The sequence below is a fragment of the Amphiura filiformis genome, unplaced genomic scaffold, assembly GCF_039555335.1.
Source record: "Amphiura filiformis unplaced genomic scaffold, Afil_fr2py scaffold_21, whole genome shotgun sequence".
Lineage (NCBI taxonomy): Eukaryota > Metazoa > Echinodermata > Ophiuroidea > Amphilepidida > Amphiuridae > Amphiura > Amphiura filiformis.
The window spans coordinates 2,682,133-2,709,173 of record NW_027305485.1 but is presented as its reverse complement, the minus strand read 5'-3'; the positions used below and the strand labels follow the sequence as shown (position 1 = coordinate 2,709,173).

General features: G+C 40.2%; 1 protein-coding gene across 1 annotated transcript in view; it reads right to left on the bottom strand.

The window, feature by feature from the left end:
- Positions 1 to 17,578, bottom strand: part of LOC140143418 (F-box/LRR-repeat protein 21-like) — a 39,129-nt gene extending 21,551 nt beyond the window's left edge. The window contains exons 1-5 of the mRNA XM_072165274.1: positions 17,501 to 17,578; positions 16,592 to 16,802; positions 15,330 to 15,416; positions 14,050 to 14,194; positions 13,236 to 13,383 (exon numbers count right to left, since the gene is read on the bottom strand). Coding sequence (XP_072021375.1) covers positions 13,236 to 13,383; positions 14,050 to 14,194; positions 15,330 to 15,416; positions 16,592 to 16,802; positions 17,501 to 17,578 — 669 coding nt within the window. The remainder of the gene's footprint in view (positions 1 to 13,235; positions 13,384 to 14,049; positions 14,195 to 15,329; positions 15,417 to 16,591; positions 16,803 to 17,500) is intronic.
- Positions 17,579 to 27,041: the final 9,463 nt, after the last annotated feature.

Below are 27,041 nucleotides of genomic sequence, written 5' to 3'. Positions count from 1 at the left end.
TAAGTCATCTTGGAGAAGGATATGATCGATGTCATTCACAATTTGGCGGTAGACGACGCAGTCGTCTGCAAAAAGTCTGACTTCTGAATTTAGATTATTTGGGAGGTCATTAATGTATGCTAAAAATAACAACGGGCCTAGCACCGTGCCCTGAGGGACGCCAGAACCAACATCTGCCCAGGTTGAGTGTTCTCCACCGACAACGACTCTCTGTTCACGGTGCTTCAGGAAATTTGAAATCCATGCGAGTAAATTATTTCGAATACCATATGAATGAAGTTTTAAAAGAAAACGGTTGTGGGGGACGGTATCGAAGGCTTTCGAAAAGTCCATGATGATCATATCTGTTTGGGATTTCTTATTTAATGAAGTGGCTAGGTCGTTAACGGTAAGGATAAGTTGGGACTCGCATGAATGTTTGTTTCTGAAACCAAATTGTTTGTCTGTTAGGATGGAGTGATTGTCAAAGTGGGTCATGATATGTGAATGGATGATGTGCTCAAGAACTTTGCTACAAATGGCGGTAAGGGACACTGGACGATAGTTGGAGGCATCAGAACGGTCACCTTTTTAAATATGGGAGAAATATTTGCACGCAGCCAGGATGATGGTATCTCGCCAGTGTCTAAGGATTTCTGGAAAACGGTAGTAAGGGCCGGGGATATCTCCTCAGCAGCAACCTTAAGAACTCTGGCAGAGACACCATCAGGGCCTGAAGCTTTGTGTGGGTTAAGACCAGAAAGAAGCTTACAAACGCCTTCGGATGAAATTTTGAAATCTGGGACAGGTGGAAATGAACTGGGAGGTAGTTGGGGTAAAATGTCTTTCTCCTGTTTGAATACTGAGGCAAATTGAGCATTGTGAATGTTTGCTTTGGTGATGTTATCAGACTCAAAGTTGCCTTTACTTTTCAGCGTGGGGATTCCAGTTGAATCGTTTTTCAGGCATTTGATGTGAGACCAGAATTTTTACTGGACTCCGTACATATAGAATTAACATATTTTATGTAGGAATGTCTACTCTCTTTTTGAGTGGTTTTGCGCACCTCTTGGAAACGGCTCAGACTTTCCTCGTTAGGTGACTTACGGTAAGAGTTGTAGGCTCTTTGTTTTCTCTTATGTAAACGTTTTATCTTATTACTACAGGTTTCTTTTGCTGACGTTACGAGAAGGGACATGCTCGTCCATTACAGCATCAACTTTGTTAATGAACTCATCATACAAATCTTCCACTGTACACTGAGAAGTGTCTCTGTTGGAAATGGAGTCACTATACTCCTTGAAGTCTGCTTTTATGGCTTCCAGGTTTGCCTTACTCCACATGAAAATTTTGCGTGGTTTTTGCTAGGCAATTTTGGGTTTAATGTTGATGGTGAGAACCGGTATGCTATCGTGATCACTAATACCCGGGATCGTAGAGGAATTCTCTACCAAGGTCGTGGAATTATTAGTGAGAAAAATGTCCAAAATGTTGTTGATGCGGGTGGGTTCACTGACCATTTGGTCGAATCCAAAGTCAGTAGCTAGATCCAAAAAATGCTTTGATAGCATAGCATACTGGGCATTGGGTTTAACTGATAAGTTGTCCCAATCTATACCAGGAAAATTGAAGTATCCTGCCAACCATACATGACCGCCCCTCGGAATCTTACTGAGGGATTCCCGCAGCTGGTCAATGTAATCGGTTGAAGCACCATATATTTGTGATCTATAAAATGCACCAATGGTAATTTGCTTGGCACCTTGTAACTGAATGGAAGCCCAAACAACCTCACAATTTGAATCCAAATCTGTGCGGTGGGTGACAATGAGGTCATCCTTGAATGCAAGGAGAACACCGCCTTTTTTTGGCCCAAAATCACGATCTTTCCTGATGGCAGAATAGCCAGGAGGAAATAGTTCACTACTATTCACTGAAGAGTCAAGGTGAGTTTCAGTACCTACTATAATATCAGGTGAGTGTTGGTCTATACAACAAGCAAGGTCTGCAGTCTTACTTTTTAGACCTTGAAAATTTACAACAAGAACTTTCAGCTTTTGCCTATTGTTACGGCTGTGCTTACGATCCTTGAACTTACTATGGGTTGGTGATGATGAAGCCAAGGGTGAACTTGGGAGTTCGCAGCTGGTATCATTGCAAATGGTACCGTCCTCGGACAAACAGCTGAAACTGTTGGATAGCTCAATATCGCTGTTCTGAAATAGGGAGCTGGAAAAATTTGGTATGCCGCACTGGCAACAAATCCATTCGACTTGGCTACATTCAGCAAGGACATTGTATGTAGCAGTCGACATGCTCATGCATTCGACGTGGAACCAGCCGTGACACTCGTCACAACTTACTGCTCATTGGTTCCAACGCGCTGCCTTACCACAGAAGACGCAGGGATATTTAGGTGCGTACGGTCCAGGGTTGGGATGTAAGTCCCCGGCTTGCATCATGACCAGAAAGGAAATGGCTACTAAAACCAATTTCATTGGTTGTTTACTTTGGTATACGCCAATAGATTGAGATTTGTAGCTCAATTGGCTAAGTAAATTTACTATACCTGGAAAATGGTTGGTATTGTATGTTGGTGACATGAGGATGTTATTAGGAACTTCTAAGATCTCAGGGTCTACATCTAGAGCATGCAAGTTGTTTACTCCAGTACTGTGTAAGTTCATGTAAGTGGAGTACTGATGGGCATAGTTGTAAAGCCCAATGAGTATTAATACTCCGTTAACAATGTGTGAACACAACATGATCGACTCTCTGTCTTAAAATCAGTTCGATCTCACCTGTATGCGTACTATCGGGCCACCCGGCCCCACCGACGGAATCACTTACAAAAACCGCACCTTTGTCGCTCGCGGCATATGGTGGATTACGCTTCCATCATGGTGTCCTTGGCGCTACTTGTAGAAAAGATAAAATCCAATCCGAAGTATAAGATGGTTTATGCCAAAGTTCTACTCGATGAAAAGCAAGATGGCTGCCTATCAATAATCGATAAATCGACTACGACACTGGTAAAAATGGCCGCCGGCCTTGTCAGGCTATCATACACCAAAGTATCAAATCCTGTCACGAAGAACTGGAATGACTATAAAACATAGACGTATCCTAGTTAGATCAGGAATGTTTAGCCAAGACTAAAGGAACACTTTTTGGGGTGAATTAACCCCAAAATCTGGAATTTTGAGGGGTTTTAGATCGAAATACCCCGGAGCGATGTTAGGAGAGATGTTGTCCTCCTCGACGCATGCGCACAACCAACGAACGACAGTATTATACCGTGTGCAATAAGTAAATTCCCCCCTATATATTACAAGTGTAAACAGTGATAGAAAATCATAGAAACTTATCCATTCCTTAGTTTTGTTGACTATCTGATCTGAAGTTGTTGTCACCATTGCGTTCAAAAACATTTCGGACTCTTTGGACCCAGCAGGCGGCGTAGGAAGCGCAGCACGTGACGTACGAGGCTGGCGAAGATACAGGACTGACAGCCCCATTCAAAATACACGGTTAGCAATTACAAATGGAAAATTAACATACTTGCAGTGTGGTACACTGTCGTACCCCAACGGTTTTAGAGTAAGATAATTTTGCTTTGACACCACATAACAAATTTAGAATTGTTTGTGAAGATTTCATGATTATGTGTTAATCCAATGGCGACCTCAAAATTGGCGATATCGCTTCCATCACCGCCTGGGACCCAGTGCCGGTCGACAAGCGCCCTCAACGTGGATTGGGGAATAGATTTGTCAGAAGGTGTCAATTTGGTAGGGCGACCTGACCTTTTCCCTATTGGTAAACTGTGTTGATCCTGGTTGCCTTCCTCGCTTCCACCATTTGTTAACCCATCTCTTGCTATGTCCCAATAGCTTTCTAATCTCATTTGATCTTTTACCTTGTCTTTTAAGCTAACACAAAGTTCTCTTTCCGCCTTTGTTGACTCCTTTCTACCCGCTTTTCGACCACGCGGCGCCATTTTTAAAGGTCTGTGAGCTCAAAGGACCTTTACATTTCACCTTCCCAGGAAAATTGCTGTAAAATTGCGAAAATCTGATCGATTTTGATGCTGTAAACGCTGAGATGTGCTACAATATGTCAGTTACCATCTTGCAGTGGTTGTTTGGTGCTGTACAAACATCTTGCCTCCAGTAATGAACTCCCCAGGCAGTGCCAGAATAGGCTTGAATAGGAGCTAAGTGCAACTTTCAAAATCCGACTTGAAGCCACTCCAGCGCCCATAACTCGACCAAATGATATCGTAGAGCAACAAAAGAGGTATCAAAATGCGCAGGAGAAAACTGCGCGTTATATACATTAAATAGGTTTTTGCTATGTATTTCAGTTCCCGATATATCTGACCATCTATAATCGTTTCGATACTTTCTGGGTTGAGTTTATTTTGCACTATCTTTGCCTATGTAGCACAGCAAAATAGATCAACATGTTTCCTTACCAAGTTACCAATATAAAATATGTTGAACTATAGGGTGTCCCCCAAAAAAAGAGGCCCCTCGATCATTGCGCCCTCTTTTTCTCCTATTTCAGAAAAGTTGATCAAGTATAATTATATTGTTATGTAAAGAAGCCTTTACCCGTTAGGCCCCAGAAACAAATTAGTTTGATCTTTCGATCGACCGTCGATGCTGCTTCGATGCTGGTTATTAAGGGGAGACGATCTTTTGTGCGTAATTATAGAGGTCCAGGGGATTGACTCTATCATTATAAAAAAATATTTGAAGAAATCAAAGAGCCCTAGGAATAAAAATTGTAGTGTAATTCACGCCAGATACTATTTCTTTTAATGACAAAAATGAATTTTTGTAATCGATCAAAAACCAAACGTTTTATACCAATTTTGAATTTAGCCTGAATCCGTAAATATGGCACCTCTCGCCCTTTTTCAGGTCAAGGCTGTTTTTACCATTATGCAGCGAATCAGTGTTGAAGCTATTTCACATACATGTTTAAAACACTCTAGAGAAAGAATGTGGCCATATACTGCTGAAATATCTTTTGTTGATTTTGAATGATAATGTCTTAACGTCGTAAATGTTAAGGTCAAATTTCTAAAATCAAAACAAAACATTGCGACGCAGATATTCCGCGATTTATGCAATTTCACCATCGTATCAGTGTCTTAAATATTTGTTTGAGGCCTTTTCCAAATGTTCGTGCTATTTATACATAAAACGGCCAATCTATCTTTACAAAATGTGTCATTTTAATGTAAACAAAAGGCTAAAGATAGCATTATGACATTTATCTTGTATTATTACACTCTTCTGTTCATCTGCCTCCGTGGCGGAGCGGTAAAGAACGTGACTGATAATCAACGACGCGTGGAATCGTTGGTTCGAGTCCCCTCGAAGCCTGTGGGAACTTTTTTTCTTCAAAATTCATGATCGCATTCCGAAATGAGTCACTTGTCGGTAAATCGTGTACCGTATCCTTAATGAACTATCAACTAATTAATGAGAATTAATGCTAAATTTATATTGGTCAATATCAATACTGGCAAATATTCATATAATATCACAATTAACAATAGTCAATTAATTGATTTCATAAATAATAATTATTTCAATCGGCTCATAACTTTTGAAGATATGCCCTTTTAAAGAAATGTATCCGTTTTTCACTCTGTCCACGGAGGAGGTTTGGCTACTTCAAAGATTGAAAAGTGCATATGCCATGCATGAATATAAAACATTCCTCGATGATAAGTTTATAAAATAACAACTTTATTTTGGGGAATGGGCTTTACCGGTGGGCTTATGGGTTATGGATTTTGTTAAGTGTCATTAATTTGGGCGAAATTGATGTGGGATGTGACTTCTTTTGCTATACTTGCAATTACTTACGTTTTTCTCTGTTATTTCATGCCTTTTTGTTTTATTATGTTTCTTATAAATTCTTACTTCATTGTTTCTTGCTTTCTTTTTATTGACAACATAAGTCATTTCTCTTTTTGGAATAAAAGGTAGCCCTGAAAAGGGCTGTTTAGTTTGTCTTTGGTTCTTTTGAAGTGAGTTTACTGTGCTGCTCTGCCCTCTACCTGGTTGCCTCCTTGACGAATACAGGTTTCAGCCCTAGTCCTCATTGCATCAATTGCGTTTAGTTGCGTAACAACCTTGTGCGCCGGATACTTGCGAATATAGCAGTAATACGTTTGCAAAGATCTTGGATTTTGCCACACATGAAGAAATCAAGTGGTGTGAGGTCTGGTGATCTTGCAGGCCACTCCACAGCATGACCCATCCCAACCACTTTGTTTGCTATCAGTGGACAGAGTGAAAAACGGGTACTTGTCTTTAAAAGGGCATATCTTCAAAAGTTATGAGCCGATTGAAATAATTAATTTGATTTATTAAAGCTAACAATTAAAGGTTTCTTTACATACCAAAATATATTTGATCAAAAATAGGCGAAAAAAGGGCACAATGCGGGGCTTCTTTTTATTTGGGACACCCTGTATTTTGCTGCGTTACCTAGGTAACGGTATATCCTAGATAGGGCAAACTATTCTTTGACACCTCTTTCGTCAAATTCTGAGTACTTCTATGTTGTTGAACCCTATGAAGGTCAACATTTGACCCTTGACTTTTTTGGTAATAACTAGAATGGTGCACATAATATCAAACTATACACTTTCTGAATCCATTATGACCAGAGGAATACATTGGTATACTTTCAAGCTGTTCAACATGATTAAGACAAGTTTGTAGTTTGACCCCTATACAAGGCCGTTTAGCATGATTAGCAGAGTTATTGCCGGGTTTCGCAAAGTCTAACCCCACTTTTTTGGCAGGGTCTAATGGTCTACTATAAACAACTGTGAAGATTAACATAGGGGATATTTCATGCATACGGGATCAGCCTCAAAGAATCGACTACTGAAATCATACAACATTGGTTATTATAACGATAGCAATAGCAGTCTTCTTAGGGCATTTGAATAAAGGCACTTAATTTTAATGCCCACGTGACCACATGGGCGCTGACATTACAGCGGCTTACGGTCTAGACATGATGTCTGGAAAAGTGACCTTTGGCACAGCAGGTGGTCTTCCTGTGTATTTCAATTGGAAACGCGGGATGCATGTCCAAATTTTCTAGCAAATTTGTCATTTTTTTGCAACTTTGTAGTATTATTGTAAGAGTTTATGTCGATAACTTTTTTTTCCGTCGAGCAAAACTTTCAAAATTTAGTTCTTGAAAACATACTAAAAAAACAGAATCCCCCAAATTATAATTAATTTGCCTATTAAATTTTCAGCAATTTTGATGATATTTGTCTGAAAAATGCCTATCTCTTAGCATTGTAGCACATCTACTGATCACTTGGTGGTCTTGGTATGGCGGCGCCCATGGGTCACGTGGGCATTAATTTTAGTGGCTTTTATTTAATACCCTATGGTAACTGAATAGAGGGATTACTTTGCTTTGAAGATTATTGGATCCAGTTGAAATACATGCCATGATTAATTCAACACTCAAAGAAAGGTCATCACATCATTATCACACATGTATACCTCTGGCGTGTTCCGTGTTGTGGTTTAATGGTTTTTATACGAAGGTGGCGGATCAATATTTTCCAAACGAAGAAACAATTACTGACCCATAATTTCAAAACGAAGAAACGGCGATTCTAAAAGTTGAGAAAAAAGTTACTAGTTTTGTGTCTTTAGATCATAATATGCAGTTTAGGAAATCTGTTGTGCTAGTTGGATTCTTAAAATCATTTCTTTCCTTAATGTACTCTTATGCACTTAGGGGCTGTGAAATAATTATAAGCCCTGTGGAGGGTAACATTAGGGGGGGAGAATTTTTGGCCAGCCAAAAGGGGGGGCAAGCATTTTCTGGCCAGCCGAGAGGGGGGGGGCAAGTGAATATTGGCACACATTCATGGGCGCCTTTTAAATAAAACGCTCTAAAAAGGCTTAGGAAAACAGTACGGAAACGCTGTAATATGCAAATTTTCCTGATTCGCAACATATATCTAGACCATTAACAAATTGGAATCCCAAAAATTTGGCATGTGGAAGGGGGGAGATTTTTGGCGGGCCGAAAGGGGGGCGATTTTGGGCAGGCCGAGAGGCGGGGAAAGCGATTTTGGGCGGGACGTTCGGAAATTTTACCCCCATAATTATTGCACAGCCCCTTATCACCATTACAATGTCAAACAATATCTAAAATTTCCCACGTAGAGTGACCCTGCGTGTCCCCTTTAATACAAATTGTGATTAATTTAATCTATCAACCAGTAAAAAAAACTAAAACAAAACAAAAAAATTTCTTGCTAGATGAAATCGCCGACGTTGCGAGTAAATGACCCGAGGTTGTCCAATGTAAAACCTCCCTATAAAGTCAATCATCCACCTGTATCGCTGAAGACAACAGGTCTTGGTCGCAACGTCGCGTCAGTGATTCCATCTAGCCAACAAGTCAGTTTTCTGGTTGACCAGATAAAATTGATCACAATTTGAACATTTCCCATGTGATTGAGAGTACATATAGAGGCCTTGCATGTGACGTATCATCCCGTAAATATTGCGGACTACTCAAATGCATTCAACAAAAGCATGATTGCAATCTACCGTGACAGTTCGTCTCTCGCACATAACCCTGCACTACGATCAAATAGGTTGATGACAACATTTGATTGAATGGACTGCACTCCGCCATAACTACGGTGAAGGACACCGGCTCAAATCCTTTGTTTGGAGCCAATCGATAATTTCATGCAGGGCCTCTATACCCAGCAAATCGTGACCTTTGACCTGTTTGCTTATAACTCCAGAAGGGTATGTAAAAGTATACTTTTTCTGGATCGCTATGACAACAGGGGAACCTTTCCACAGCATTTGAGCAATTTGAATTTTGACATCTGTGTGAACTTCGACCCGCCATATCTCAAAATGCTCAATGCTGACAGAGTTCCAGTAAACTTATTTTTGAAGTTGGTAGTCTTGAGAAGCAATATCAATCAAAACTATGCTTCTCTGGCAACAAGCTTCTGTGGCAAAATTGAGTTTGGCAGCCGGACGAGTAGGTCATATCCCGAATTTTTACTTTTCTTTTCAGTAGCTTTTTTAAAATTCAATTTCTGTCTAAAGAGAGTCTTCTTCTCAATCAGGTAATTAAGCTTTTAATTCATCCATAAAAAGGCTTCGTCGGCTAAATAATTGGATAATTCTCTGTCAATATGGTTCAAACAAATTCTTTGAGGTAAGCCCTGGTTTCTGGTAGGACATATCCCAAATTTTTACTTTTCTTTTTAGTAGATTTTTTGGTTTCAATTTCTTTCAAAACAGTCTTCTTCTTAATCAGGTATAATTCAGCCTTTTATCATTCCATAGAAAGCCTTCGTGGTCTAAATAATCGGCCAATACTTTGTTATGTTGTTCAAAAAATCTATCGAGTTATACTCTGGTTTCTGATAAGACATATCCCAATTGTTTTCATTTGTTTTCAGTAGGTAGCTTTTTAGAATGCAATTTCTTTCAAAACAGAGTCTTCTTCTAAATTAGGCGATTCTGCAGCTTCTAATCCTTCCATTGAAAGTCTCCATCGCCTAAATAATTGGCCAGTTTTCTGTTATGTGGTTCAAAAATCCATCGAGGTAAGCTCTGGTTTCTAAATCAGGTAATTCAGCTTTTACTCTTTCCATAGAAAGCCTTCGTGGCCTAATCAGCCAATGTTTTGTTCTGTTAAATTCACAAAATCCATCGAGGTATGCTCTGGTTTCTGGTAGGACATATCCCAATTTTTAAGGGATCTGGAATGAGCGTTTTGAGCGTTTCGACAGTATTTTTGTGGGACATGAGAGCACATCAGACATATCGAATTGCATTCTGAATACGAAGAATGTCTTTCTGATATCAAATAATTTTTGAAATTCACGATATAATACAAATTTATTAAAATTTGATATTTTTCACATTTTTGATATATAACAGTCCATATTTGATATATAAAAGTAAATTTTATAAATCTAATGATATATTCTGAAAGTGTATGTATATGTAGCTGGGAGGAAAAGCCGACGATCAATTGAAAATTTTGACCTTTCATATTGAAGGTATGGTTTTTTTTCCCAAAAAGACCTATTTTTTTTGTGTGTTTTGGGGAAAAATCCATATATTCAATACGAAAGATCAAAATTTTCAATTGATCGTCGACTTTTCATCCCACCTATATACACTTTAAGTATAAATCATCAGATTTGCCATAAAATGTGTATTACATTGCGAATTTCAAAAAATCAAATTTATTTGATATCAGGACATTCTTCGTATTCAGAATGCAATTCGATATATCTGATGTGCTCTAATGTCTCACAATAAATACTGTCCAAACGTTCATACCCCATTTTGCTTTTTAGAAATATTCAATTTCTTTCAAACCAGAGTCTTCATCTAAATCAGGCAATTCTGCAGCTTTTAATCCTTCCATAAAAATGCATCGTCACCCAAATAATCAGCTAATTCTTTGTTATGTGTTTTAAAGAATTCATCAAGGTAAGCTCTGGTTTCTGGTAGGACATTTCCCAAATTTTTACTTTTCTTTTCAGTAGCTTTTTTGGATTCAATTTCTTTCAAAACAAAGTCTTCTTTTAAATCAGGTAATTCAACTTCGGACAATCCATCTGTGTAAAGAAATAAACAAACACAATATCATTTTATTCATGAAAGTATATAAATGTTGTAACGGTAACGTTGCGTGTATTCTGCATAGAGATCACGATCTACATTTATTAAAATCATATAAAAAATAAAGTCATACTTGATTGAGTAGTTAAAAATATTCGGTCAAATAAAAGCAATACAACTGATATGAAGAATTGTATTAGCTGCAGTATAATATTATTGTGATTCGAATGATCTAGAAATTAACATGATTAATGATTGAATAAAGTTTGGTGCGACCACCACCACCACCACCACCACCACCACCACCACCACCACCACCACCACCACCACCACCACCACCACCACCACCACCACCACCACCACCACCAACACCACCACCACCACCACCACCACCACCACCAACACCAACAAGAAAAAAGTCTCAAACACCCGCGCGCATTGTGAACACCAAATTACCGCTTAGCTCTACGAGTTGGCCGTAAAATTCCTTTTCCCCCATATGTTCAATATTTTGTTGATATTTTCAGTAGCGTATCGCGATCCAATTTTGTCTTTTTTCTTTTTTTTTGCATTTTTGGGTACACATTTCGCCATGATTATAAAAGATATGCCTATATGAGGTTGTCAATAACAATAAGAAGGGAATAAGAGTGAGTAGAAGCAGGGGAGGAGGAGGAGTAGTAGGAGGAGGAGGAGTAAGAAGAGGAAAACGAGAAGGAGGAGGAAGAGATGCAAGGGGGGGGGGGGAGAAAGGGAGAAAGGTGGAGTGAAATGAATGCCTCTTTGTCACTTTTTAGGGTGTATCAAAATCAAATAAGAAGTTGGTCATTTTTAGGGTGTATTAAAATCAATAATAACGGAAGAGGAGCGAGGTAGTGGAGCAGCAGAAGGAGGAAGAGGAGGAGGAGGAGGCGGCGAAAAACGTGAAGTTGTAATATTATCGGACTTACCTATTTCAAGAAACTTATATATCTTTTGTAGAAAATCAGTTTTCGCATGATCATGCCAATCTTCAGTCCGTATTATTAGGACTTGCTCCCTTGGGTAGAGACGGAGCCATTCACGAACATGGGCAATGTAAACACTTATATGAAGTCTCTGAAAGATAATTCAGTGCTTATGAAAAATAACTAACTATCTCAAAGATACATCGATGTATGTTTATTACGCATAACTTCAGAAAACCCTATTTTCGGCCAAGTGTGACTTTTTGTTGTTGCAAATCAGCCGCATTCAGATTTCATTGCATGTTTGTTGTTTAAAATTGAGGGTTGAAGTTATTGACTAAACAGACTATTCAAAAACAAGTCCCCGTACTTTGTATGCAGAGAATCAATTCTCGCATATTCATGAGGGCCGATCGATCGGTCGTGCGTGTCTAAGGCAATCACGCCGTGTTGCGTTGTTCAAATTCGCGCCAAAAAAAAAAGAAGGCCGCAGCAAGCTCAAATAGGCGGTGAACTATTTTAACCGCATTCCACTGGTATATAAGACTTTAGAGTGATTAGGTGGTGCACACTCTTATCTGCATGCGCGGCGCAACCTGTGGAAGCACTGATCTCATAAGAACCCGGACAAGAGCCTCGCGGTCGAATGGCTCCATTTGCTGATACAATGTGGGGGGGGGGGGGCTGAATGGATTTCGGTCAAATTTCTCAAGGGGCTGTGGATTTACCCGTTTTTCATGTGGGGTAGAAAAACACGAGTTGATGCATTCTCCAGCTGAGACGAAAAATAGGTAGTTTCGTCTCAGTTCTCCAGTGATGAGCTTCAATCAAAGTGCAAAATGTGATCGCTTTTAACTGCAATGGCCATTATTTCAATGTTCATTTTCTGGGTGAAATGAAGACTTAGCTACAAGATAACCATAATTTCCTTGAAGATAACTGAATAAAATACACAAGTAAGCCATTATGCTCATATGGGGTGGGGGTGGGGGTCTATTTCCGATTTTATACATCATTTCGTGCAGACTGGCGTGTGACTTTTTTTCATTTAACAGTTCATTTTGATATGGTCAATATCTCAAAACATAAGGCCAGTATCAAAAAAGAAATAAAAAAGATGTCTACAATGTAATCTCAAGATCTATATTTATATTTAGATTTAGATTTAGATTCCTTGATATGTCTTGTGTGAATAATTAAAACAATTGTAGCATTAATTTGTTCACCAAAGTAATTAAATTGTTGACAACAAAGTTTTAACCATGTTCACTAAAAGGTGCACCATACGTCCAGGGCATATACCATTAAAAATCTCATATGCCGCTTCATAATGCTGCTTGGACTTTTCTGCAAGCGGAGCGGCACGTCGCTAAATGGCAGCGACATGACTATGAAAGCCAATGTTGCCGCTCAAAACCGCCAAAACGTGTGCTGTTCCGGGGTTCTGTTCTCACGTCTGAGCGCCACCGCTCCGAGTTGACTTGTATTCAACTCCTAGCGATCTGCAGCTTTGGGCAAGCGGAAGCGTTGCAGTGGAGTGATCGATATATCGGCTTGCCGCCGTTGACGCAAAATCGTCGCGAGAGTGGCAAAGCAGGAACGGCAGGTTAAGTATGAAACCTGCATTACTCACCGGGTAGTATTTAGTGGTACCGGTAGCACAGTCCCTGTAACTGTGTTGTTTCAGGCACGCATTGAATCGACTGGTTGCGACTTGAACGTTTTTGTGTAAATCTGATGGGGACTGATTCCTACCAGAGTAGAAATAGTCGGAAATTGTTCTGTGAAAATTGAAAGAATAATTGATAATTATTTGTTTGTGTGTTTATTTACTAATATATTAGAATTTAATTATGTGTAGGCAACCGATTTTGGTTTGGGTGGGACCTATGGGTTCTTCGAAATATGTACAGAGATGTGCCACGCAGACTTTAGGATGCTAACTTTCTCTATACCTACTTTTTGCTGTTTTTGCAACCCGTCAGTATACGAATTGTATCACAATAACCACCCAAATTATATGCTTTTATGGGCACTTTTTCCACTGAAAACTCACCAATCGATATACCAAAATCGAAAAGTATCCCAAAACCGTGGCATATATTCATGTACACTTTCAACCAGGAACACCCCTCCCCTTGGAGGGGTGTATGGCTGGGATTTTGAAGCCATATCTGACATAATGTACCAAATTTGATGAAAAAAAAACACAAAATATACACTAATTTTTTATTATTCTTTTAAATATTTGGACACATTTTGCTAAAATATTCACAAATTTCGAGAAAAAAAACCATCTCTAAACCAGTTTTTCTTAAAATTGCAACCCAAACTTATACCAAATAGGCTGAAAATGCACCCATGTACCGACGTAACCCCGTACCAACCTTTCCACTAAGAAACCGGGATAGGCCTATATGTGATGCTTTTCGTTGGCTTTTACGTACCTATCAGTCGGGTTTCTCAAAATAAGAATGATTTTCGCTCCAGGCATCACGGCATGAACTACATCTGCCCAGACAAATAATAATTCTCTGTTTTTGTTCTTTGGTATTCTATTATTGTCCCAGAAATAGGACGGTGATGCATCTCCTGAGGAAAGAAAGAATACATGGCGGATAATCATAGCGGTTGCTCATTCATATTAGTCCAAGAGAGATTGCGATGTTCCATACGTGGCACGTGCGTTCATACGTGTGTTTGTAACGTACCGGTGCGTATGTATTGCACCGTATTGCATTAGGCTATACACGCAACGATTTTGCATACGACGTTCGGCCCTCTTGTGGTCCTAAATGCTCGCCTGACACACATGCCTGACCCAGGATCAGGAAGAAAGAATTTTCCACAAACTTATGGAAAGTGGAAGGGGAAATCTCTAGAGTCGGAGGGTTCGTATTTTGGTTTAAAATGGTACAGTCTACATTACCAGTCGTTTTCCCCGGACCCAAGGGTTGATTTAGGAAAAAGCAAGAATATCACCTCTAAATTAAGTGCAGACTTTACATGCTTGGACACATGTTGGACGGAAACGGTTTTTAGGGGGGGGGGGTACCTGGTTTTCATGAACTTAAAGTTGCGCCCAATTGTTGAGTATGCCGCGCCTGTATGACACATGATTGTATCAGTATTTTGCTGCTAAGTGTTGAATACGAATATAAATTATTGTTTTAATATAACTAATGTATTCTTAAAGGGGCATTTCGTGATCCACAGCCTCATCCCCCACTTTTCCCAAAAAAGTTGAGATTTTTACACCACTGGATACCTCTGGCTACATAATGTTTATGTACCAAATATTTCTTGCAGATTAATTCGTTTAGCAAAAATATCGCCAAATTTGAATTTCGTTCTGGTGCACCAGAACGAAATTACAACGCAATGTCTATGGAGCAGTGTAATACACATAATCATGCATAACTCGCAAACGCACAATCGGAATCAACTGAAATTTTGGAAATAAGCTTTTTTCGTGGATATCTACTGAAAAATATCATAAAAAGAGGATGCTAGGATCACGAAATCCTCCTTTAAGTGTAGCCCCACCCCCTGATGGATAATCAATTTCGTGCAATGCGTGTGTCAGGATAATCGACCTTGACAATAGGAACAAGTGGGCTTATGACCAAAGATATCTGCGCTGTGTAAACACGCATATATTCGCGTCCGACGCGTTGCGATGACCCTAACTTATGTACTGCACTACGGTATTTATCAAGGCTCTTACCGAATATCAGTGACTTGTTGTCTCTCTGTGTCACCAAGGCTTTGTTAAATTTTCTCAATGTGTTCAAATATTTTGTTATTGACTTATCTGAGGAGAAAACATATCAAGATGTTATTGTAATAGTAATAACACACTCACTATGAGAAAAGTAGCAAATTGATAAAACTTTCAATAATTCTGGAACTTCATATACCACCATGACAACCGTGGTATCAAACAAATTTAATAGTCTAGCAGGTCCCCATACATCCTGATATATTGTGCATAAAATGAAGCTGATTACGAAATATGTTATCATATTGATATAAAGTCTGCACAAAAAGTAACTCAGCTATTATAAATACGCCTGTAGATTCAAAACTAATAATTGTTTTCACAATATTTCAACATAAAAAGAAGGATGATTTATTTACGCGCATTTTGATACCCCATTTGTCCAATTTTGTTCAATATTGACAATACAGCAGTGTTATGAAAGAAAAATCCCCCAATTTAAAAGTTGCAGTTATTTGTATTGATTTGAAGTAATCGCGAAGATAATGGCGGGCTTTACGTGTTTACAGTGCTGGCATTATAACCATTGATGGCTGTAAACTGCAACTTTTAAATTCGGGTATTTTTCTATAAAAGCACTACTGTGTTGTTAATGTTGAACGACATTTGACGAATGTGGTATCAAAATCCGTGTAAATAAATCATCCTTCTCGCTATGTTGAAATATTGTGAAAACAATTATTAGTTCTGAATCTATAGACGTATTTATAACAGCTGAGTTACTTTTTGTGCAGACTTTAGTTCATTACCGAGGCACACCCTGTGTGCATGAAATTACCCAATATAAGTTACTCTTCACATCCATGAACTAGACCATCATGACAAAAAGCAAGTAAGACTTTTGTAACCCGGTACTTGGACAACTCTGCTAGAGGGCGTTTTTTGCTTCGAAATAGCCACTATAAACCTCAATAAATCAAATATTATAATATGTATTATTATTCTATTTCATAACTGTTTAATGATGACAGAGGTAGTGAGGCAGTGTGAATCATTAACAATAATGAAGAAGTCGTGGTAGAGGGCGCATTTCAAAATGGCCACCAAATTCCATTAAATTGCATATAAGGCTTTATACCCGGACATAACGGTCATTGTTGGTTCTCTTTCAAACTATTTGAGGATGTCAGAGGCGGGGGGCAGAGGTAGTGAAAGGGACTATAGGAATCAATGATATAGATGAAATAAAACGTTGACAAGTTTCCTACCAGATTTTTCCATATGCGTCCAGAAATGAGGTTCTTTGTAGAGTTGTACTATTTGTGGGTGTCTGGTAATGTGATAGTATAAATCTGTGGAGCCGCATTTTGCTGCTCCAATTTCAATGAAATAAGGCAGACATCTTAGACTGCCGTCGTCTTCTCGAAAACATGGGTTCTTGTAGTCTGTCAAGAATGGTCTCATTAATCGCCGGAAAACCTATAAAGAACCATAGAAATAACTAGTCAGCATCAGCATCGTCGTCGCCATCGTCATCATTCTCTTCAACCTCCATCATCATCATCATCATCATCATCATCATCATCATCATCATCATCATCATCATCATCATCAGCAGCAGCAGCAGCAGCAGCAGCAGCAGCAGCAGCAGCAGCAGCATCATCCTTCTTCCGTGGACCGAATGGATGAGTATCATTGGGCCCAAACTCTTCTTAGGCCTGTCATTCTCATATCATTCAAAAATCATTCTCTTTGGCTATCATGACTATTATAGTCTAGAGAAAGTTTCAATAATTCAGCTTTCATACATATGCATTTGTTAGTAAAAGTTGATAACCTACAATCCAGGAAAAAAAGGTTGGCACACTTTGCCTGTCTTTTGGTATATCTCTGCCCCGGCCCGCTCCCCCAATTCAATGTTGGACCACGCCATGTTGTCAACAGGTCCGTGAGACCCTCCAACATTGATGGGGAGTGGGCAAGGGTGAGGGGGGAGTCTGTACTTCACATATATTGCATGCATGTTTCACTCGCCTCTCCAATGTTGATAGGGCACGCATTTCCATTGTTTAGTGCAAGTGTGTTAACTATTTTTTTCCTGGATTGTAGGTATCCTTTGCTAATTTGAGCCTGTTAAATCCAAAAAACTCACCCTGCCACATTATTTCTATACTCACCAATGGAAATATCGTTAACATTTTATCCCATATGGAACTATTATTAACATGGGGTGGAGGCGGTAATTTCAACGGCATCTCTCTGTTGCTTATAACATTGAAATGTTCTATTTTCCAAGCTTCGAACTGCTGTAACACGAATTTCAATTCAAGACTTTTAACTGCGTGATCCTTTATCCCATTTCCTAATTTCAAATTATCAGCCCGGAAGTTGATATTCAACAGTGACGTCATATTTTGTTGAATAGGCACAGTCGTCATATTCTTTGATAAAGCACCAAAATCCCAATCCAGTTCAGCTTCAGTTCGATGACTTTCAACATGCTCCAAATCACTCTGGTTTTGTAGTAGGCCTACAATATTCTCGTGTCTCGTGTTCTTAGCTCTTGGCAACCCTGCATCTTGTTGTTGCCATGGAGACCGGTCGAAACGTTTCTCATCTTGTTTGAATGATCCATACAACTTTAGGGCGATGTAATTGACAATGACAAGGCTACAGACAACCAGCACTACAAGTCGACGACGACGACGATATTTGAAAAACTGAAATGGTATAACATTCATGAAAACTCAATTAACATTTCACATTGACATTACACGTTATATTCAAATACCCCGCGATCTTCTTGAGATTAAGGTCCAGAATCGACTTAATGGTATGATATCACAAACCGTGACATCAAAGAATATGAAAAAGATTATGAAAAACTTCGGTGGCAAATATACAAAAGCGTTAACTCCATAACGAACCGTAAGCAATAGTAGCGGTTTGTTTAAGTAGCTTATCTCTCCAAGCAAACTAGAAATGTGATGCGATCAAGCAAAATCAGACGGAACTCGACAATCCTACATGTAGTTTTTGAACCATTTTGAAGGTAGGCCCCATCTTAGACTGGAAATGACCACTAAATGACATTTGACCCCAAATCTTGTGAACACTCTACACTGCCAATGTCAATGCATGTGTGCATGCAAGTGGCGTCATGCACTTACGCAATGTTACATGTGGCAGAAGATGTATTTTGAAGGTATTTCGTCTCAGACCTGAAGTGACCCTTAAATGACCTTTGACCCCAAATATGTGAACACCCCCATAGAAACTATACGAATGTCAATGTAGTGGAGAAGAAGCGTCACTGTGATGTTATTTGTGGCAGAAGAGGCATTTTAAAAGTTCGACTCACCCCGGAAGCGAACATTTAATGACCCTTGACCCCCAAATTGTGACCAATTCATATGCACTAGCTAATAAATGCATGTGTGAAAGTGGTGTCACTCTGCTATGTTGTTTGTTGCAAAAAAGGCAATTGTAACTAAATCAAACACTTTAGTGTATGTGGACTGAGTTGTGGTGAGACGTCTAGCTTCGAATACGAAGCTATCGGTAAGCAAATTTGCAAACTATCTAAATCTAACAGAAATCGATGAAGTATGACAAAGCAATGGAAGTTCGGAAGTAAACACAACTGATTACGACGGGCGATCGCACCATGTTGTTAAAATTGCACTTCAACTTACTGTTTAAAAACAAACTGCTAAATGATATAGGCCTACATTTGACGTTACTCGAGAAATCTAGCCACGAATGTGCTCACCGGTAGCTTCACATTCGAGGCTGGAGGCCATTCCAATCGCAATCTAGTAGAAATCGGTGAAGCATGACACCGTGTAAAGCAATCCAAGTGCGGGACCATAGGCGGCGGAAGCGGGGGACACTCCCCCACCCCAACGTTCTTCCAAGGGAGACCTTCCCTAAAAAAATCCTAATAGAACAAAAAAAAAGACCGTGTTTTGAGTCAAAATTAAGTAAAATTGCAACATTTTGCGCGTTTCCCGCGCACTGGTCCGATAAATACTTAGTAGCAAAAAAACAGTCGATCTGCTCAGTAAGACCAGAACAAATAAATTTGCCCCCCCAGTTCAATGTTAAAATTGCACCTCAATTTAATTTTACTTCAAAATAGGCAATATTTGCTCTCAAGATACATCTGACTTATCAAAATAACAATCATCCAAATTTGAACAACAACATGGAATATTTAACAAGCATTACAAAAATAACAACGCTATCTACCGAAAAACGATAGCTTCGGACTCGAGCCTCGAATGCGTAACTATCATGAACAGTTGACACATTAAAATAACCATCATCCATATTTAAACATCATTAACCTATGGTTACCATTGTTACGCATTCGAAGCTTACACTTACAGCCCATCAAGCTATCGTTTTTCAGTAGATCGGCGTCCTAGCAACGCATGTTGTGCAAATTCGAAGCTAGACTCAGTCCCGAGGCTTAGTTCTCGAGTAAATTGGCAGACCAAATGTCATTATGAATCACGTAACATTCAACTTAAAGTAAAACCTAGCAAACTTACCAGGAAAGCCATCTAAACCACGTCACCGTGTTTTATACCCAGGTTTCATGCATACTCGGTATTCAGACAGACTGTCTAAAACACAGAGATGCATTGAGCATGAGATGATATGCTGTTCAGTCAGGGATAGCATGGTTCATTTGAGGCCACGACCCATTAGCGTTGTTGCGGCTCCCGTATGCATATGCACCGTAGATTTTGATGAATAGACTTACGGTTAAAAGTCAATCAGCCGTAAAATTTAAAGTAGCTCCACGTGCGTGACGCACCACGAATGTAGGCTGATATCAATCAATAAATCCTACCGTGAAGTCTTTAATGCGACCCTGAAAGTTGTGCCTCATACAATTGAATACCTGAGTGGAAGAAGGGCCCAACTCCATCAAAACTGTTTTTGAGATATTAAGAAAAATTTAATATTTGGAAAAGTTTTATAGACAGAATGTTTTCATCTTCAGAGGACCTTTAATACATGAACATACAATACTACATACATTCGAAATTAAATATGATGTTTCCATGGCAACGGTACAGGTCTTAATACGAGCTGGAGTTGGGCCCTTCTTCCACTAATATACTGCAAGTGCCCGTTCCGTGAGCAGATATGGTATAAATAGCCACAGAAATTTGATAATTATCCATTAATTGCACAAGTAGAAGCATGTAATATGTTAGCAAGAAAGTTTATTGTAGTGAAAAGCAGATTTCTTGGGTGAACAAAATTTCTCTTATATTCCAATATTTGTGGAAGAAGGGCCCAACTACATGGAGTTGGGCCTTTCTTCCATAAAAACCATGATTAAGTGTACATGGAAGACTATTTGGAGAGTGGAGTTTGACTCATCTTTCACACACAAGGAAGAACAGTCTGTTGGCAATAGAATGTTGGGTCAAACTCATTTTTGTAAAAAATTGGAGTTGGGCCCTTTTTCCACTCAGGTATTCAATTAAAGAGCTGGGTGGGTGCTGTCCACTATTCGCCACTTGCACGGTTCCGCCATTATGCACTATATGCGGGAGAGCCTCGAACTGGCAGCATACATGAAAGGAAGAATTACGTAACCTTACACAGAATGTTATATGACTGGTTCAATTCCCATTCATGTATGCTGCCAGTTCGAGGCTCTCCTCGCACATAGTGCATAATGGCGGAACCGTGCAAGTGGCGAATATCTGTTAGGTTTCAAGGTTTGATAGACACCGATGTTTGAATTGGTCTAGCGTCCTCATTGCCCATAATAATTTTTTAAATGTTGGATTCGGGGCGAGTTTTTATAAAATAGGGTATTTTGGTGATAGTGATGAAATTGGGAACACCCAAAACTTTCTTTCCTTTTCCTTCCACTTTCTGCCTCCTGTCGTCTCCCGGCCGGGCCTTTCCCTGCTCCGCTCGCGATTTTTTTCATACATCATAGGGCCTACATATTTGAAAATTTGTTCCGTTTTTCATAATCAAACACGAAATATTTAAAGCAAACTCAGCCTGAAAAAATTAAATTAAATTGTCTGAAAAATCAACTGATTTTACCACATGCGTTACAAATATATAGGCCTAATTATGATGTACGAAAAAATAATCGCCCGCTCCTATCCTGTCCTCCTCAGCTGTCCTCGATCTCTTTTCTTCGCCTTTCCTCTCCTCTCATCTCATCTCCACAGATGTCCGCATCATTCTCATACGTTCCTGAAAGTTTAATTTGTTGGGTAGGCCTGAGACGAATATACCTTTAGGTATATTCGTCTCAGGGTAGGCCTACACCCTGTCAAACCGAAACACCGTCAGTCCGAACCACTGTCAATCCGAATTTTAAAAAAATCTAACCTGAACCCTAAACAATTCTGACTGACGGTGGTTCTGACTGACGGTCTTTTAGTGGACTGACGGGGAGACACAGCGGCGTAGCTGTGATTTTTTCCAGGGGGGGGGGGCAAGCCTGTATGTTGCGGGGGCCCAGATCCACCAAATTTCCCTGCACTTGGGGGGGGCAAATAGACACTTTTGCCAGGCTTATTGATAATAACCGTGTGCTATTGCATATCGTATGGATTCCCCATCTCTCTGTCCCTCCTCTCCCCCCCCTCTATCTCTCTCTCCTCTCTTTTTCCTCTTTCTCCCTCCTTTTTCCTCCTTTTTCCTTGCACTAGTGGGCGGGGGCCAAAATAGTTATTATTATCATGAGAGAGAGAGAGAGAGAGAGAGATCAGTGGGGTACCGTGGCCGCCCCTACCCCGGGGAGCTGAAGAAAATTAAATTTTGGCGCCCCTTCCTCAACAGCCCGAAAAGGTGGTTTGAAAAAGTAAAGAAAAAAATTTACTAATTCTTTTTGCCGCCCCTTCTTCCTTTTGTCGCCCCTTCTTTTGGCCGCCCCTACCTTGACCCCCAAAGCCCCCCCCCCCATACTCGCATGGGGAGGGGAGAGAGAGAGGGGCGCCTGACCACTTCCAATGGCAGTATAATAAGCCCTATATATATCAGTATTTGGCAGCATGCTGAATTCTATTTAAAAAGATAAATTGATGTGCAAATCTTGTTTAAAGAAGCCAAATTATAAATCAACTCACATAACCCCGTTTGTTTTCGTTTGGTACAATAAGCAACCAGAAAGTGAGATAAAAAAAAGACTTTTTGCTCCATTTTTGCGCAAAATGGGTTGATTCTACCCACCCCCCCCCCTGAAATTCACTTTGCCCCCTCCCCACCCTTGTACCCCCGAAAAATGGCTGTCGCCGCCACTGCCTCCCCCCCAACATTCCCCACCTCCCCACCCCACCACTGATATGGTTAATTTGCGTAAGAGATTAGAGAGACTGCTCAGCTGCGCAAGCCCGCTCAGTGTTATGCTAATTCTCTTCATTGTTTTACCGTACAGGTTAGACACCTTAGGTAAAGGTTTACACCCAGTCGCCTTTGGAACAGCGATTTTATTCAATAAAAGTCAATCAATCGTCGCGATAGCGTAGCGACTGAGTTTAAACCTTTACCTAAGGTGAGTAACCTGTTCCGTAACAAACAATGAAGAGAATTAGCATAACAAGCGGCTTGCGCTCTCTAATCCTTTACGGAAACTAACAATGAAGGCACGGAGTAGTCATGGTTCCGGTCATATCCTTTATCCAGAACAATCAAATGTACGGTATCTAACAAAGGAGAATTAGCATATTAACAAAGGACGTACCTAGTAGCCATGGTACCCGTGATACATAACAATGAAGGCACGGAGTAGCCATGGTTCCGGTCATCCTTTATCCAGAACAATCAAAATGTACGGTATCTAACAAAGGAGAATTAGCATGTTAACAAAGGAGGTACCTAGTAGCCATGGTACCCGTGATACATAACAATGAGGTACCGAGTAGTCATGGTTCCGGTCATATCCTTTATCCAGAACAATCAAACGTACGGTAACTAACAAAGGAGAATTAGCATACTAACAAAAGAGGTACCTTAGCGGTCATTCACCTAATCCCAGAGAAGTGGGTGTGTTTACATATTCGTTTAATTTCGAAAGTAACTTGCGAGTGTGTCCACACGAGACGTAGGCCTACTTGTAAGTTCACTCCCGGGAGAGGAGCGAGTGGACGGGGTGGGTGGATTGGGGCCATATGTGGGGAGAGAGAAGAAAGGAGAGAGAGCAGATAAGGAAAGGGGATGGACTGGGAGAGGAGGAAGAATTAATGTTACAGGAGGGAAGCGAACTCTGCCATTGTAGTTGGTAACTTCAATCAAAGGCGGTCAGCCCTGCCCCCGCCTGGGGGGAAGGGGGGGGGGGGGGTGTATTTCATGGAGTTGTGTGTGGAGAGAGAAGAAAGGGAGGATGGGGTGAGAAAGGGACCGGGAGATGAGGGACAGGTGAAGAGGGGAAGGGGAAAATTGGATCAAGTTCCCAATTGCGGCACCACTTTCACTAAAATACCTTTCAAGTTTTGTTAACTGAACTCATAATATAGAGTTGGTTCAAATAGTGATAATAATAATTATTATTATTATGAGAGAGAGAGAGAGAGATCAGTGGCGTACCGTGACCGCCCCTACCCCGGGGAGCTGAAGAAAATTACATTTTGGCGCCCATTCCTCAACAGCCCGAAAAGGTGGTTTGAAAAAGTGAAGAGCAAAAAAAGAAAAAAAAGGGTTTTAGCGTTAGCGCCCTAAAACAAATGTATAGTACCATTTTTTCCAAGTTTTTTATGTTATTTCCATTTTTTTCGCCCTTTTTTCTTTACTAATTCTTTTTGCCGCCCCTTCTTCCTTTTGCCGCCCCTTCTTTTTGGCCGCCCCTACCTTGACCCCTGGGGCTGGCGCCCCAAAGCCCCCCCAAATACTCGCATGGAGAGAGAGAGAGAGAGAGGGCGCCTGACCACTTCCAATGGCAGTATAATAAGCCCAGTATTATCAGTATTTGGCAGCATGCTGAATTCTATTTACAAAGATAAATTGATGTGCAAATCTTGTTTAAAGAAGCCGAATTATAAATCAACTCACATAACCCCGTTTGTTTTCGTTTGGTACAATAAACAACCAGAAAGTGAGATAAAGACTTTTTGCTCCATTTTTGCGCAAAATGGGTTGATTCTACCCACCCCCCTGAAATTCACTTGCCCCCTCCCCACCCTTGTACCCCCGAAAAATGGCTGTCGCCGCCACTGCCTCCCCCCCCCCCAACATTCCCCACCTCCCCCACCCCACCACTGATATGGTTAATTTGCGTAAGAGATTAGAGAGACTGCTCAGCTGCGCAAGCCCGCTCAGTGTTATGCTAATTCTCTTCATTGTTTTACCATTCAGGTTAGACACCTTAGGTAAAGGTTTACACCCAGTCGCCTTTGGAACAGCGATTTTATTCAATAAAGTCAATCAATCGTCGCGATAGCGTAGCGACTGAGTTTAAACCTTTACCTAAGGTGAGTAACCTGTTCCGTAACAAACAATGAAGAGAATTAGCATGACAAGCGGCTTGCGCTCTCTAATCCTTTACGGAAACTAACAATGAAGGCACGGAGTAGTCATGGTTCCGGTCATATCCTTTATCAAATGTACGGTATCTAACAAAGGAGAATTAGCATATTAACAAAGGACGTACCTAGTAGCCATGGTACCCGTGATACATAACAATGAAGGCACGGAGTAGCCATGGTTCCGGTCATCCTTTATCCAGAACAATCAAATGTACGGTATCTAACAAAGGAGAATTAGCATGTTAACAAAGGAGGTACCTAGTAGCCATGGTACCCGTGATACATAACAATGAGGTACCGAGTAGTCATGGTTCCGGTCATATCCTTTATCCAGAACAGTCAAACGTACGGTAACTAACAAAGGAGAATTAGCATACTAACAAAGGAGGTACCTTAGCGGTCATTCACCTAATCCTATAGAAGTGGGTGTGTTTACATGTTCGTTTAATTTCGAAAGTAACTTGCGAGTGTGTCCACACGAGATGTAGGCCTACTTGTAAGTTCGCTCCCAGGAGAGGAGAGAGTGGAGGTGAGAGGGAATGAGAGAGACAGGGTGGGTTGATTGGGGTCGTATGTGGGAGAGAGAAGAAAGGGAGAGAGAGCATTATGATGAGAGAAATAGAGAGGGCGCCTGACCACTTCAAAGGCCAGTATAATCAGCCCTATATCACCCCTTCGGTTTTTATTTAGTACAATAGAAATTGAGATTAAAAAATACCTCATTTAAACAAACACATACAGGTGGCGCCGCGGGGGTGGGGGTGACATGGGAGAAAATTTGTTGATTTAGCCGCCTCCCCATGCCCCGAAAAAAAAATACTCGCCCGCCATTGTTTAAATTCACTTTGCTCCTATCCCCGAAAGAGAAATTTATGGCGCCGCCGCTACCTCCCCCTCTCCTTGAGAGGAGCCTGAGAGAGGGTGAGATAAGGATAAAGCCACCCTTTGCCGGAAATATTTGAGGAGAGAGGTATAGAATTTATTTTGCTTTCCAAGGCCAGGACAAGAACCTACATATATAATCAAATCAACTCCGCAGTGGCCCCGGAATCGGGGGGGTGTGGAGGCAATAATTTTGGTGGGGCCAAGTACCCTAGGCCCCTTCCCATTAATCTAGGGTAAAATTCATAATTTAAGGGTAAAGTTCATAATTTTAAGACCAAATTCACAATTTCAAGGTAAAATTCATAATTTGAACTTGGTATTCAAATTTTTTTTGTATTGTATTGTATTTTAAGGTCAAATTCATAATTTTAGTATAATTTATAATGTAATTGATTTTAGGTTAACATGTATGCATTTCAAAACCCGCCCTCCGCACCCACCCCTTCAGCATGTCGCGTCTCGGAACAGGCTCAAAACAATTGCCCCCCCACCTCTCCCTATATTCAAAATCTTCCCAGGCCTTCTGCTCCGCGATGACCATGGAGCTTGTTAATCGCAAGTCACCGCCCTCATTGAAGAGGCTTTGAAATATTAAACCTACTATTATATATGCATCGATGCACAAACCCTCTCATTGTTATGTGTATAGACTTTGGATTCGATTTCAAGTGGGATTTATTGATTTATATCAGCAGGTTCTTCGTGGTGTGTCACGCAGGTTGAGTACTTCAAATTATACAGCTGATTGACTTTTAACCGTCAGTCTATTCATCAAAATCTACGGTGCATATGCATACGGGAGCCGCAACAACGCTATTACATTTTCTTCAATTCTCTACCACTTGAAGCTTTACTTATGCCAAGGATTATTAAATCAGGATTTGACACTTCGTAATTTGCATGTGTCCAATTCATATGTTAATAGCATATTGTTATTAAAATGATGGTCTGACCTGGCCAGAGGGCGTTAATATAATAGACGTTTGATCAAGGGACAGAGTAGTTTCCGTTTGTATCGGCTACCGAACGAAACATAATTATTATGCTCATTCCGACCAGACTAGCTTTGCCAGGCAGGGTAGGCCATGACGAGTAGGCCTATGTGCCGAACGTACATTTTCAAGTATTTGCATAACTCTTTTGCATGAAACTGTAATTTTCATCTAAAATAAACAAACAAAAACAATATTACTTGAAGTTTTAATTTAAAAAAAATTACCCTATTTTACTACGGTCAATTAAGATAGCGGTAAATTACCATGTAAATTAACCGGTAATTTACCGACTCACAACACTGACATGAATACAAGTTTTAGTATTATTT